Source organism: Thunnus thynnus, chromosome 11 (genome assembly GCF_963924715.1).
Source record: "Thunnus thynnus chromosome 11, fThuThy2.1, whole genome shotgun sequence".
In the NCBI taxonomy this organism is placed as follows: domain Eukaryota; kingdom Metazoa; phylum Chordata; class Actinopteri; order Scombriformes; family Scombridae; genus Thunnus; species Thunnus thynnus.
The window spans coordinates 11,782,019-11,796,564 of record NC_089527.1 but is presented as its reverse complement, the minus strand read 5'-3'; the positions used below and the strand labels follow the sequence as shown (position 1 = coordinate 11,796,564).

The following is a 14,546-nucleotide window of genomic DNA, read 5'->3' as shown; positions in this document are numbered from 1 at the left end:
AATGGCCAAGGTAACGCTGTTATCAGTTAGGGAAGAGATGCGTCAAAAAAGGAGGGTGGCAGATTCTGCCTGGATCTCTTTCCAACATGACAGCAGGAGGAGAGAATCAGGGGGGAAAGCTGAGTTGAGCAGCAGAGGACACGAGGCAAAGCAATTCATTAGGAAGCAGTTCAGTCACTTACAGCATATAAAAGAGGTGACACAGAGAAAAAAAGCTATATTTCCCTGCTAAGTCAGAGCTCATTACTGTGCTAACAAGCAACACTTCCTTAAACAGTCTGAGGTAATTCAGAGTGAAAATAAAATACTTTTAAAACAGCATTATCTCTTTTGTGTGCTCTAAAGTGTTGAGAACTTCAGGTGATGAATTATCAGGTGACACTGACAAACACTGTGGATAATCCTGTTTGAGGGGCTAAAGTCAATCATCAGTAAGCTACAAAAAGTGGGATAGACATTTAGCAAATACAGCATGACATTAGGGTCTTTTCAAGTTAATCGACTCTGAATAACACATGACAAACAGTAAAACCTCTACATGAAACCAACTTAAAATCACAAAGGAATCTATTGAGAGGACAAGTGAGGTGTCAAACATCAAAGCAAAAAAAAGCTCTCTTAATAATAATCAAAGTTCTTATTCAGGCAACTCTATGAAGCAGCAACACCTGGCTTTCAAAACCTAGGAAATCTTGAAAAACTGATAAATAACCATTAGCATTACTAATGTTGCAATTAATGATAAAAGAAATGCAGTACCAGTCAAAATTAATTCAAATTAATGACCTGTGTGTGCAACTCTGGTCAGTGCGGCTGACTTTATCTTTGGTCAATAATGCATGTAACATGACTGATCTGGACATATGCAGGGTGTTTATTATGTATCATGGCTCACAGGCTGCTGCTTGTGAGTGATTTGGTATCAAATCAGTGTTTCTGAATAAGTCCTTGAAGTGTTGGCTGCTGGACCGCATCTTCTGCCAGTGCATTCAGTCCAGAAGCCTTTTTCTCATCATTTCTGCCGTCCATTAAAACTGAACCTCCGCCATTCCCGATCACACGCCTTTGTGAAGCAGGTGTCTTATGTCAGCCACAAAAACAAGGTTTCGGAAATGGATGTAGGAAACACACTGCCATAGTGATTTCTCCATGCGATGACAAATTAGTTATTTAGAAACAGGCCCAGATTTCTCACTAAGTGCTGAGTTTATTTATTTATTTAATTAAATTTCTCTTTAGAGGTGGCGATAGCAAAATAAAGTCTCTCTCTCTGCCTCTATATTCCCTCCTGAGGATTTCCATGGTTCTGAAAGGTTTTGCATGACAGACATGTCATGCATCTGACAATGGAAAAGACTTAGCTGTGAACTTTAAGTAAAGGCTATATTTCAGCTATGTAGGCCTACTAGCTACAGTATATACTTTTGCCACAGTTTAGCTTGAACACTAGCAGGCTTGATACGTTTTCTGGTGGTAGATTTATGATTAATTTGTGTCCTTGGTTATGTGTTGCTGTTTGTTTACATTGCATTCCACTTTTTTCTGCTAATGAAGATGAATCAGTTTGCACAAATCCTTTCACCTCAGTTGTGAAAACATTTGTGCACCTACTGCATGTGACTCCACAGGAAGGGAATACAAAGACTTTTCCAATCCTGTAGTTAGTCTAGAGTTTTATATGCACGTCCTTGTGATGCAGACTTGTAAAACATAATGACATCAAGTTTTAGTGAGTATACAGACATTTTCTCACAGTATCTCAATTTCAAGTCTACAACATGGCCACATTAACAATTAAAAGTTGCATTTTGTACTTTACCCCATATCTGACATTCAATCTAGGTTTAAAGTGAATTTCCAAACCACCCTTTCAACCTTCAATAGCAATTCAAAAAATTTGATGAAAAGGGTACATTCTCAAAAGGGAAGTGGTAATCAGTCCTCTTGTAGATGAATCCTATACTAGTTCTTTGGTTTCAGAAATTTTAACATTTTATATTTTATCAAGTTTTAGAAACAGATTTAGAGAGCAGGGAAAAGAACAGGGAAGTTAGTTTGACTACTAATTTGCATGTGGTAAAATATTTTACTGAGCTTTGCATTGATGGTGAAGTTGTTTTGATTGAAGAAATTCTTGCTCTCTTCAGAGGTATGTCAAGAAAATATAATCCTTGTGGGTGGTGTGTAAAAGTTCTTTATACTGAAGAAGTACAAGTTCCCAAGGTTCTTTACCTGGCCTCGTAATAATGGCTTTGACCAAATACCCGTGGTAGTGAAACTCAGTTTGATTGCATGTGTGTGTTTGTGTGAGTGAATTCAGTATTTAAAGACTGACAGCTGTCCTTCATGGTATTCTCCCTCAGCACAATCAGATAGGCAGTGAGAACAAGTAGAAGGTCTGAGTCAGACCAGAGTGAAGGCAAGTGTAAAATTAATTCAGATTAAATCAGATTCTTCCCCCTTAAACTGAAAAACAAGTGGAGTAGTGTGATTTATGGTTAAGTGGGTTTCCACAACTCACCGCAATTAGCCTCATCTGACCCGTCTGCACAGTCAGGGTCCTCATCACAAACCCAGAGTTTAGAGATGCAGTGCATTGAGGCCTTGCACTGGAACTGGTCTGGGGAGCATGTGCTTTCAGCTATGGGCAGAGAGAGAGGATGTGTGCGGGAAAGAGGAAAGTTATCCATATCACCATTCAGAAGGAAATTTAGATTTGTAGAAATAACTTGAATGTCGGAGTGACCATAAAAAACTACTGTGATATAAGAACCAGTGAGGTACTGTAGCCATTACTTTCTCCAAAACACTTACACATCTTCTTGACATACCTTGACAGTTTAGTATTATAGCAAGCTGGCTGTAGTTGCTTGTTGTAAAACCTCACTTTGTTTCAGATAGCATTTTAATTTCAGCGGTGCAGTGTTCATTACAAAACTGCATTCAAAACCACATTCAATCATGCTGAAAGTCTAAGAAGGGGTGAGGTAATTAGCTTCACTTTAATTAAAGCTTTTTCTCCTCCTTACTGTCTTGCATTCCCTTTCCCCCACTCTAACCCCTCTTGCAATCACATGCAATGCAGCAGGCTGAAAGACTTGAATGGGGTGTGATATTCTGATGAGTTACATCATGGCAGAGAAAATCTGGTCTTATCCTCTGTGTGATTCAAGATCTAATCCCTTTTCACAAGAACAGGGCATAACAAGGGTTGCTTTTGGAATACTTAATGAAGCCTATGCACGGTTAACGGCATCATATAGTCTGTCCAAACAAAGAAATAAATTAACCATGTAAAAAAAAGACAATTAAGGTGATTTATCCATAATATTATGTATTTGAAATAAACATATAAAATAATAATAAAAATAGTAACTTTCATCTAAGGTTTTGCTATATTGTTGAGACATCAAACTGGGCATATATCCATAAGCTTCCCGTCTAAAAGCTCAGAAAAGCCATTTCTAAGACAATGAGTCTGAAAGAATTAATGCAGGGCCTTACGGCAGTCTGTCTCATCTTCTCCATCACCACAGTCATCCTGACCATTGCAGCGGAGGTTAAGAGGGATGCACTTCTGTTTCCTGGTACACTTAAACTGGCCTGACAGACAGATGTATGTCTCTGGAAGAGAAAAACAGGTAAGGGGCCAAGGGAGCAAAAAGCAAATCATCTTTACTACTACTTCTTCTACTACTGGTTCAAGTATTCAAGTAGTATAGCCAGTTATGAACACTTCTACCTTTATTGCTGTAAACACACGAAAAATTACACAGGTAGTGAGCAGTTTGTTTGCAATTAGTTTTTAATAAATAATAAGTGGATAGTATAAACATGGCTGAACACATGAAAAAAACAGCACAAATACAGAAAACAGAAAGTTAAAAAAGACATGACATGCTGTTTAACTGATGAAGACAGATCGCTGGGAAATGCAGAAACATCATAGCAATTAGCAACAGGTTTTAAATGACACAAAATGAAAAAGAACCTCTTAGATTTCATCTTAAACAGCAATAGTTGTTCCATTCTTACCACAGTTAGCTTCGTCTGAGTTGTCACCACAGTCGTTCTCTCCATCACAGATGAAAGGAGGAAGAGCACAAAGGCCAGTACCACACTGAAAACGCCCAGGCTGACATTTGAATTCCGCTGTTGGAAAGGAAATCACAACTATATCTCAGGGTTTAAATTGTGAGAGTTACATACATTGGTACATGGCCCTGTGTAAGAGTGTAAACATGCAAATTAAAATGTCTGTAAACCAAAAGTAAATAAGCAGCAAAGGCAGAAACATCAGTCCCTTCAGTTTCAATTCAATTTGAATATCCCCCTAAGCTCACCAAAAGAGGAGTTGACTTTCTTTACTATAGCACTACTTTAAAGCCAACCTTGGAATAACATGACACTCACGGCAGTCCGCAGGTTCGTCTGATCCATCCCCACAGTCATCCACTGTGTCACATTTCCACCAGAAAGGGATGCACTCATCTGTCCCGCAGCGAAACTGTTAGTACCACAGAAAAATATATTTAAAAGAAAAGAACAGAATTGGAAGTCAACATGAATACTTGACTATTCACTTTAGCTTCAACATTCTTCAAAGCCAGAGTCAAAATCAATACACAACCATTTCCTAGGACCTACGGTACATGTCAGATGAGGAAAGCATATCAAAGTAAAGCAATTTTGCCTTTGGGGGGAAAGTACTGAACAGGACAGAAAAGCAACAATATGTTCAAACTGGACAAGAAGTGGGAAGGAAGAAAAATTCAGCTGACCTGACTGGAGGTGCAGTTGGAGAGGCAGGTCTTATTGTCAGCAGCCAAGTAAAAATTAGTGGGACATGCACATTTGTGTTCCCCACCGGGAGACAGGAGACACAGGTGACTGCATCCACCATTTGCAATCTGACACTGGTGCTTGGGTACTATACAGAAGTGCAAAACAGAGAGTCCAAACTGTATTACACAAACCATTTCCTTCTTAAAACTGTAAAGGAGGCCCATAATCACTGCTCGGCATGGGAGGATAGAATGAACACAAGTGCCAGATGGACTTTATACCTTCAGGCTGGCGCAGGGAGTGGTAGACCTTGATGGATTTGATGGCTTGCCAGGAGTTGAGGAGCTCCATCCCTTGAGCGCCAGTTGTCTTATGAGCACGCCGCAGTGATTTGGACTTCCCATCCGTCCAATAGACAAAGTCCTCAAACAAAGTCAGTGCCATTACCCCTTGGATGTGATCATAAGACACTGGAAAGGGACAAATGGCCACTGTGAGCTTTTTATTCAATTCAGCAACCAGGAGCTTTGCAGCTAACTGGGGAAAAGGGACACTTCTAATACAAATTCCCTTGGACATTTGCAATAAGAGTTGACACTTTTAATCAGTAACATCCATTTAACATCCATTTTTAAACATAAACCATTTTAACTTCATAAATAGCAGTAATTACATAACCATTCCTAAACACTAATAGGTACCAGTCATCCTTAGAGTTTAACTTATAGTATCTATCTAACTATGCCTGTTAAGAATTTAAAAGCCAGATTTGGGGAAAGCAGAGCTTATTGAGAAATTTTGAAGATTTTGTCTTGTATCTTACTGTAACATAGACAGGAACTTAGCCTCACCTTTGCGTTTTTGGGTGCCATCCATGTTGGCAAACAGGATGTGGTTGTCATCTGCCCAGTAGAGCCTCTTGTTGGTATAATCAATAGTGAGAGCAGTGGGGCTATATATCTCCGTGTCAATAATAACCGTTTGCCCTCGGCCATCCATGCCAATACGCCCGATGTGAGGGGGTTCACAGCAGTCTACCCAGAATACGTACCTAGGCAGAAATATAGCACAGTTCAAAGAGCTATGTAGTACAGCAGGTAACCATGATAGGAATGAAACTGAATACAGACACAAAATGAAATTTCCCGAATGAGAGCTGGATCTGCATTTACAGGTTAAGTATCTACATATACCCCTGTTCTCCACTCAATTTAATATGCTTACCCTGTCTGTGGGTCCAGAGCTAGATCCGTGGGGTTCTTGAGACTAGAGCTGATCAGGATGGTAGGGTAGAGGCCATTAGCTTTGGACACCTCCAGTGTATTCTTTTCTGCATCACACCAATACAGATTCTTTCCTATCCAGTCCACTGCTAAGGCGCTGGGAACTGCTGTTCTGTGGACTATCTGGTAACGCAGGGAGAGGGAAATCAATTTCAGTTGCTAGCTGTGACCCTTGCATCTTAGACACGCTTGAAATTATTAACCATTAATAAACACTTGAGCATGTACAAGGGATAGATCATCTGTCAAGTTGGAAGACATTATTTCAACCTTGACAGAAATAGAAAGCAGATCAGAGTCATTGTGAACCAATTTTTATATCTCACAAACATCACAACACCACATATTTTATTGTTTATTATCAGCATACATTTAATTTTATTTATTTTACCAGAAGATTTTATCCCACAAACATCAATTTAGAGACATTAGTATGCTCTAAGTAACACCCAGAACTAAAATGTACATTCAAGTGATGATAGGGATAGTATTTTTTCAGATCTGGTCTGCATACCTGTTATCTGAAATGCCTGTTATTTGGTGTTTCTCTTACTAAAACTAATGAAAAGGTTGTCAATCAGTCATATTCAGTTAGGTTTATGTGCCTACAGTATTACCACAACTGCTAAAATTGTGGGAAAGGCATTAACTGACAGCTCTGACAGTTCTCTACATGTTTTTTTTTTTTTTTTTTTTTTTTGGTTTGAGAATGGTGTATTGACTTTTGCTTTAAGATAAAAATGTCATGATATATTTAATGGAGGTCAAAATCCTGGTGAAACCTACTATACTCCAAATGATTTCACTTGGACTCTCTGTGAAAGAGCTTGATGTTATAAAAAAATCACACTAGTCTATGCCCTTATTTTGTTAGATCAGGAAGCTGTGTCTAAGGTTGTATCTAATTAATTAAGGTACCAATGTAGTTTGACCCATGCATAATTGTGCATAACATGTTTCTCAAATTAGAGACTACAGATGGAGAGCACAAATCATTTCTGCTCCTGCATGACAGCTACAGTTGTGGCTGACATTAGTAAGAATATAATTAATCTGACTCAGAACAGACTCATCCTTACTCTTAATTACATTCATTGTATTTTGATGTGCATCTAAATATATACTACGGTTTATTTTATGTGATCCAGTGAAAGCTGTGTAATTTGCTCTTTGCACTTGTGTATGCAATACGCGGTAGTCTCATCAGCTGGATACTCAAATACAATGACGGTGTAAAACTCTCCATCCTCCATCAGAAAACAGTTCATTTCCAAAAAGTACTCTTTGTATGAGTATTTCTTAACTGTGTAAAAGTAAATGATATAAATACAGCAGATGGAATAGGGGAGAGGGCAGCAGAGAGACAGAGAGATGTGGCAACAGCTCATTAATTCTCTCATTAGTCTAATTGCACTATAAAATATAATTGAAGGTATCTAACTGATGTGACCAAAATCTAGGAACTATCTAGGAACTCCATCAATACGCCCACGACAGTCTAGCCTTTGAGTTTGCAAAAGCAGTTGTTCAGAATAAACAATCATTATGCCAGCTGGCAGATAAAGCCAATGCCTTGAAAACACTTTTTCAAAATCCCAGCACCCGTGCAATCTGTCATTAAAGAACATGGTGTGCTTTGAGGCCTTTTCTGTCATCATTTGCAAGAAAATATATAGCCTTGGCAGAAGACTAGACTGTCCCCTAAGCAGTAATTTGGACAAAAAAATAAAAACAGTCTCTAAAATGTGCAATATTTTCCATCACTACTGCCTCCTTGGGAAAAAAATTCATTGATATGCTTTACATTATGTACAATAAAGTCCCTCTGGTGGTCTTCATCCATAGCATCTGACTGCATTGACTGAAAAGATTCATTTATGTTTTAAAAGAACCTTTGGTTCCAGAAAGTTAACTTGTTCTAAACAGGTAACTTATGAGGAATGTCAACGTTTGAATGTGACTCTAAAACATAAAGACCTGAGGAATCCACAGTATGTTGGATCTCTGCAATTACTGAAAGTCATTTGACTTTGGGCTGCACAAAACTTTTGCTTTCAGCCAATTAAAAGTAAAACTTGTTGCTCTAGAACTGAAATGTTCCTGAGAATACTCATTAAAGCTATTGGTGCATTTTGTCTTTCATAATTTTGTTAATCCAAGTTGCGTGTAAGCTAAATGTTTTCACATACATGAATAGCAACTCTTCCTTTGTCAAGATCGCACCTGGCAACTGGTGATAGCACTGGCTGTTTCAACAAGAATGGACACAGATTAATTCACCTTAGAAGGTTTAAGGTGAACCCAGTTACATAAGGCAGAAAGCTGCTACATCACATTCTGTGGGATGAGAACAAGCATTAAGTGGGTGTTTTCCATCAGCTATCGGTTGCAAAATACTTGCTATAACATGACTGATTGTGTAGCCAGAAGTGTAACTGCTAAAACCAAAGTTTCTATGTTTCAGAGCAGTGCAGCAGCACTAAAAAATAAAAGTAAAAACACAGGAAATACTGAAAATAAAATACAAAAATCCTGCATAGTTTTAATCAAACTGTAGAATTCAATTAATCTCTGCCAGGATCAGATGAAAATCCTATCTTGGCAGAGAAAAAAATCCTCAGATATCCTTACTCATGTCCAGTCTCTCTCTGCCTCACAAGCCTATACCATTGTACTAGATATCAGTGGCTCTTTTAATTAACACAATGTGAGGACCTCCCCGATCTGTGTCTCAGACAGTTTGTCCTCTTGCTGAGCTGTGGCAGTGGCTTAAACACAGACTGTGGAAGTAATTGAGCTGAATGAGTCCAGAACCCCCGCACACCAATGCTAATGAGTTGTGGGATGGGGGCCCAGCAGGTGTTCTGCTGACGTCCCAGTGTCCCCAGTGTCTGGGCTCCGATCCCATGACCCAGACAAATCTGGGTGATTAAACCAAAGAGCACTGTTGTATTCATTGGCCTGTTACATTTATCTGAAAGCCACTGGTGATATTACTAGTATTATCACTTAGACACATTCATTGTTGATTAAGCTAACAGGCTGTTAGCTGCCAACAGTAAAAATTCTTTATGTGGTCTATAAAAAAGGACAAAGCGTGCCCATCATCAACTGATGTGTCATCACATACTGTATGACTCATCTTCAACATAAAAAAGTTAGTGTTGAACGATAGTACATCTTGATAATGTAAAATATATTAGTTAAAAATGCATAAAACAGTAGCTGGATATAGCGAGGAAAGATTAATAAATAAAAGTTGGAGAGGCAGAAATAAAGATAAAGTCAGGGATTCTTGGGTGAAGTAGTACAAGGCACCATACAGTACACAATCACAGCAACTAAATCCTGATGTACCTTGAGATCACTCCCATTGAGGCGCATTCTGTTGATCTTTCGACCACTTGGCCTGGTTGAGTCGACCCAATAGATAAATTCCTTCTTGTAGTCAAAGTCTATGTGGATGATGTTGTTTAGGCCCTGTGAATTACACAAAAGGAAAGGACAGGTCTGTATAAATATGAAAAAGCTATTGAATAGAGGAAATTTAAATGAACTTCAGGAGCAAATTGTCATGTATTTTAATTGTTTATTATATAGAACACCAGTTAACACTGAAACAGACTTCTACAGTACCTCCTGTGATATTTGCAAGCAATATTGACTTAGGTTTAAGTTTTCCTATAGGTTGCAATGCTCTCAGCTATACAGAGCATTTGTAGAGTCAGTGAAGAACAAGTCGAGTCCTATCGAGTCCTATCAAAGCAGAATGAGGTACTTCCTTTCTCTGTCATGCTCACAAGACCCCACTGTCAGTCAGACAGAGCTGCTCACCAAACAAGTGCCCCCACCCTCCTATCTCACACTATGAGTGCAAAGAAAAAGGTGTCAGAAAATCTGACAGGTGAAATGAGACATCTTCATCAGATCATCAACACCATCACAGACAGGCGCCAAAGTGTCCCGCGGGAGCCTTCCTCCAGTCCAAACATCAGCTATAAAGATGAAACCTGCATGCCCCTTACCGGAGCTTCCAGATCCAGAGCTACATTTTCACTTAATTTCCCCTGCTGACTATATGGAAACCAGCAAGCTACAAAATCAATCATAAGTTTGTAACAATAGATAAAGAAACAATAAATGTGAAAATAATAATAATTAAAAAACAAAGTTTATTACAGTGAAAGTACTTGTATCAATACCAATGTCAATAAATCATTTATTTCCACATATTCAACTACTTTTCTCTCTATATGAACAAGAAGACATTATGCTTGACAGTAAAATCTTAGCGCAGGGGATGCGGTCACCAAAGTTTTGCTTGCCAACGAACTTAACTTTGCTTTTGCTTCAAGCATGATTATGAAGAAGGGATCATTCTATAATACCAGCCAACGATTTCAATTGGTTGCAACAAGTTCAAGTTTATCCAATAAAGCTTACTGTACTTCACAGACATAGAACTCTGGCATAGGACTAATTTCCCAAAACAGCAGTTGCTACTGTGTCTATCAACTGTGCTGCGGTTGTCTATAAAAACATTCTGTATTGCTATTTCACTCATTTATTTTGTTATTTTATCTAACAGCTCATGGAAAGCCTAACTTAATTAATGTAAAAAAAAAACAAAGTTATCCAACATCATCACATACCCTTATAAGAAGCAGAACCTGATGTTACAGCTCTACTGAAAAATTAAAACTAGGTAGGAGAACATAAACAGAGCAGCTCTAAAACACACTGTGTTGGAGTATTGTGAGTCAGTTGTATTTGTGGTGGGAGGACAAATTTATGCTGACAGCAGAGGCAATATAAAGATAATGATTGGCTCATTTGAAATTTACATAATATCATGAACATATAATCTGAACAGCGTATGTAATGGTGTGGTTAAGTGATATGAGGTCACTGAAGTATCCACCACCACTTAGCAAAGCCATGTGCACATTTCCCTCTCTAGTTTCCATTACATGCAGTGATTAAAGTGAGTTGTGGCTGATGAGAACTCCGATACAGACAGTAGAGTACATCGAGTCAAGAGGTTAATATGAACGTAAGAGGGGACTGTTGGATACCCGTGGGTTGATTTACAGTCAATCACAGCCAACCATTTGTGATAATCAACAGCCAGATTCAAGCATTGCCCGGAGCAGCTGTGATGAGACCTAGGAACGATTGAAATAGTTTTTCCATGGGGTCCTCGATGGGGTGATTTTGCTTTTTGCCAATCAGAATGGCCAGTTTTCTTTTCCTCCACGGTAAAAGTTGGGAAATCATGATCAACAGTTGACGTCTCATTTACACAGAACAATACTATACAGAAGTTTGTGCGCCATTAAAAGTTTAACCACAAAACCCACTTGTTAAAATAACTGAAGATGAGGAGTACACTAACCTATGCAGACGTAATTAATAATTTACAGTGAAAAGGAGTTTTCCCCTCATATTTCATGAATGTGCAGCTAAATGAGGTGCTTCTCAGATCAAGAATAGCAAACTTTAGAGACAAAAAAGACCAGAACACACAGAATCTTCACTAGAGTCTGAAACACATCATTTTGTTTTCACTGTCATAATGTCTACTTTATTCTTTTCTGGACATTCATGGACATAACTGTCCATCAATTCTGCAATAAAGGCTGTGCAGTGTTATAATAATATAATAATAATAAAATTATAATAACAGTACAAGTTTTACTGCTCTGCTCAAAGGTACAATTTCACACAGGTGTACATCATTATACTGTCAGCTTACAGTAAAATGATTGAGGGTTTTCAAACTGGCTCTGACCAGCATGTTGTTACACATCTTAATTGGCATACTGATGTTTCCACTTTATGACCTTCATGTATTATCTTTTTACATGCACTTAGGTAACCAGGTTACGGTGAACTTTCTCCAGTAAGCTGATTTCTTAACTGTAAATGAGAAAATGTGTAATCATTATCGGGGTATGGGATTAGAGAAACCTGCTTGTTCTGCATTAAGAGTCAAAGCCATTTAAACCCATACTCCCTCAATGTATAGCTGACACGCTGGGTACAAGAGACAGGGGAGATTCAAAATTAGACAAAAAGAGGACAAGATGGTGATTTGATTGAGAATCTGTTGTTGCCTCTTAGCAGTATATCAATCTAATAATGGAACTACCACTTATCTTCTATCCTGTGAGAATGTCTCTACAGACACTATATGACAATGATACAGATATCGCTTACCTGCTTCAAGATGGTGTAATTTGAGCCATCCACACTCAGTTTCCGGATCTCATGGTGGTCCGCCATAATGAGAAAAGGCTCTTCAGCTGAAATGAGGAACATGCAGTATTAGAGGGCCGGCGGGACTTACAGTAGCACTCTGAAATCTGCAAGTGGAGAGAACAAAAATCAGACTGACTTGACAGAGCCTTGCATGTATTAGGGTTGCGCTCCAAGGCTTCATAGCCATCCACACAAAGGCACTTGTAGGAGCCATAGGTGTTGATGCAGCGTTGGCTACATGGAAGGGTAGTGGAGCATTCGTCAACATCCACACATGTCTTCCCATCATCCTTCAGGTGGAAACCAGGCCAGCATTTACACTGATGACAGGAAAACACAATGAAAAACACAAAATGGTAGATTTGATCATGCATACAGGAAATGCAAGACAAGAGCAAATTACTCATGCTTTATGTTCTGATTGGCAAAGTCATGGAAACATCTGAGATCTTTCTTTACACAATGTTTGTTTTCGTTAGTTTCTTTATACTATGTTATAAAAGCAGTATGCTATAACAGGCTGCACTTTGATAATGATTTAAGATCAGTCTACTTTTTAATCAAAGTTTTATGAATGTAATGAAGGTCAGAAATGAAAATGCCTCAAAAACCTAGCAACTAATATACCCTATATGATGACATCAAAGCCATGATACAGACGTACTGTACCAAAAGTCCATCACACTTCTGTGACCATCGCCCCCCAAAAATAACTCATAGTGCTTGTATCAGCTGCTCTGGATTCACAGCAAATCCCTTTCTTAAACAGTTATAACCTTGAGGGCCCTTCTGCTGATCTCTCTGTTCAGGCCATAAACGGATGAGCTAAGGTTCTGCACTGAGTGCTCTCTGTCCAGCTCTGACCCTGTCATGGCAGGCGAGAGAAGTTTGCTATGCTTTCAGCCACTTTTCTGATGCAGTGAACACCATCTTATGGAACAGTAATAGAGGAGAATCCAGGGATGAAGGCATAAACTACTGCAGTATGACAACAGAGATGGCCAACGTAACACTCTAGCGGATGTGGCCTTGACCTGGATTCAACCCCTAACATCACATGCTACTATTGCCAGGCACAGCACAATCGCCCAGCACAGTCAGGTCGCACAGACAGTTGTTGGCATATCATTAAACTCCCTTTACAGTATTCAAGGTTATTCAAAAAGTCAAAGACTAAATGTGTGCATACTCCCACCCATCTTTATCTGTTTAATGATGTGCAAAGTAAGGTTTGATTCATTGTCAGTCATTAATCATTTGTGTCCACACTATTAGTAATATAAGCTCCACATTTCACCTGCTCCTGAATTAGAAAGGATGCTAGTGCTTAGAATTGTGGGTCAGTGGATTCTACAAACTAAAATCTCTAAACTTGAATATTACATATAATGCAAATCACACAGTCTCATTGCTATCTTTCCATTTGCACTTCTACTGCAGCTTGGTTTAACTTTCAGCTGGATGCATTAGATTTATGGACTAACTGCATTCAGCAAGTGATTCTGAAGAGGAATTCACTTCCAAGCTACTGAACCATGACTAGTTCACTGGTCACTTACCTTGTATCCCACAGGAAGATCTTGGCAGTCTTGTGTGCACCTACTAACCCGACGATTCAAGCATTCATTCACATTACAGTTTCTCTCATCTGACCGGTCACCACAATCATCTTTCCCATCACAGAGATTCCCCTCAGAAATACAGCGTCCATTGGAGCACATGAAGAAGGAGCCATTGCACAAGCTTCCTGAAAAGAGCAAGAGACGACTGTCACTGGCACAACGCCCTTAATTTCTCAACAAAGTTGGGGAATGTTTTTGACCTGACAAAGGATGTCAACAGCTTAATTCCTTTCAGAAAAGCTCTCCTGGTTGTAGCACCTTTTAATTCCGCCATATGTCCCTGCCAGTTTCCTGGGCGAAAGGTGCTGCTGGTGACACTGATGAAAAGATTCCAGCTGAGAGCCAAACAGCAGTCTTACCTGCAGCCAGACATTTGAGGTTCAGAGGCAGTTCGTCAGAGTGGTCAGGACAGTCTGCATAGCCATCACACTCCCACTGCGAGCTGAGAAGACAGCGGCCATCCCTGCAGCGAAATTCCTCTGATCCACATGAACGATAGACTGAAGAAAGAGAGATAGCCACTTTTTCGTCAAGTTACACTTGGGGGTAGCAGTGACACAGCTTCAGTTTAAGGTGAAACTTTAGCGGAAGTCAG

The 14,546-nt window shown here is 39.2% G+C and overlaps 1 protein-coding gene across 1 annotated transcript in view; it reads right to left on the bottom strand.

The window, feature by feature from the left end:
• Nucleotides 1–14,546, bottom strand: part of lrp1bb (low density lipoprotein receptor-related protein 1Bb) — a 126,044-nt gene that overhangs the window by 32,882 nt on the left and 78,616 nt on the right. The window contains exons 40-52 of the mRNA XM_067603669.1: nt 14,311–14,451; nt 13,889–14,076; nt 12,466–12,649; nt 12,288–12,373; nt 9,426–9,548; nt 6,010–6,191; nt 5,637–5,836; nt 5,067–5,255; nt 4,782–4,930; nt 4,414–4,507; nt 4,036–4,152; nt 3,505–3,624; nt 2,522–2,641 (exon numbers count right to left, since the gene is read on the bottom strand). Of these exons, the coding sequence (XP_067459770.1) occupies nt 2,522–2,641; nt 3,505–3,624; nt 4,036–4,152; nt 4,414–4,507; nt 4,782–4,930; nt 5,067–5,255; nt 5,637–5,836; nt 6,010–6,191; nt 9,426–9,548; nt 12,288–12,373; nt 12,466–12,649; nt 13,889–14,076; nt 14,311–14,451 (1,893 nt within the window). The remainder of the gene's footprint in view (nt 1–2,521; nt 2,642–3,504; nt 3,625–4,035; nt 4,153–4,413; nt 4,508–4,781; nt 4,931–5,066; nt 5,256–5,636; nt 5,837–6,009; nt 6,192–9,425; nt 9,549–12,287; nt 12,374–12,465; nt 12,650–13,888; nt 14,077–14,310; nt 14,452–14,546) is intronic.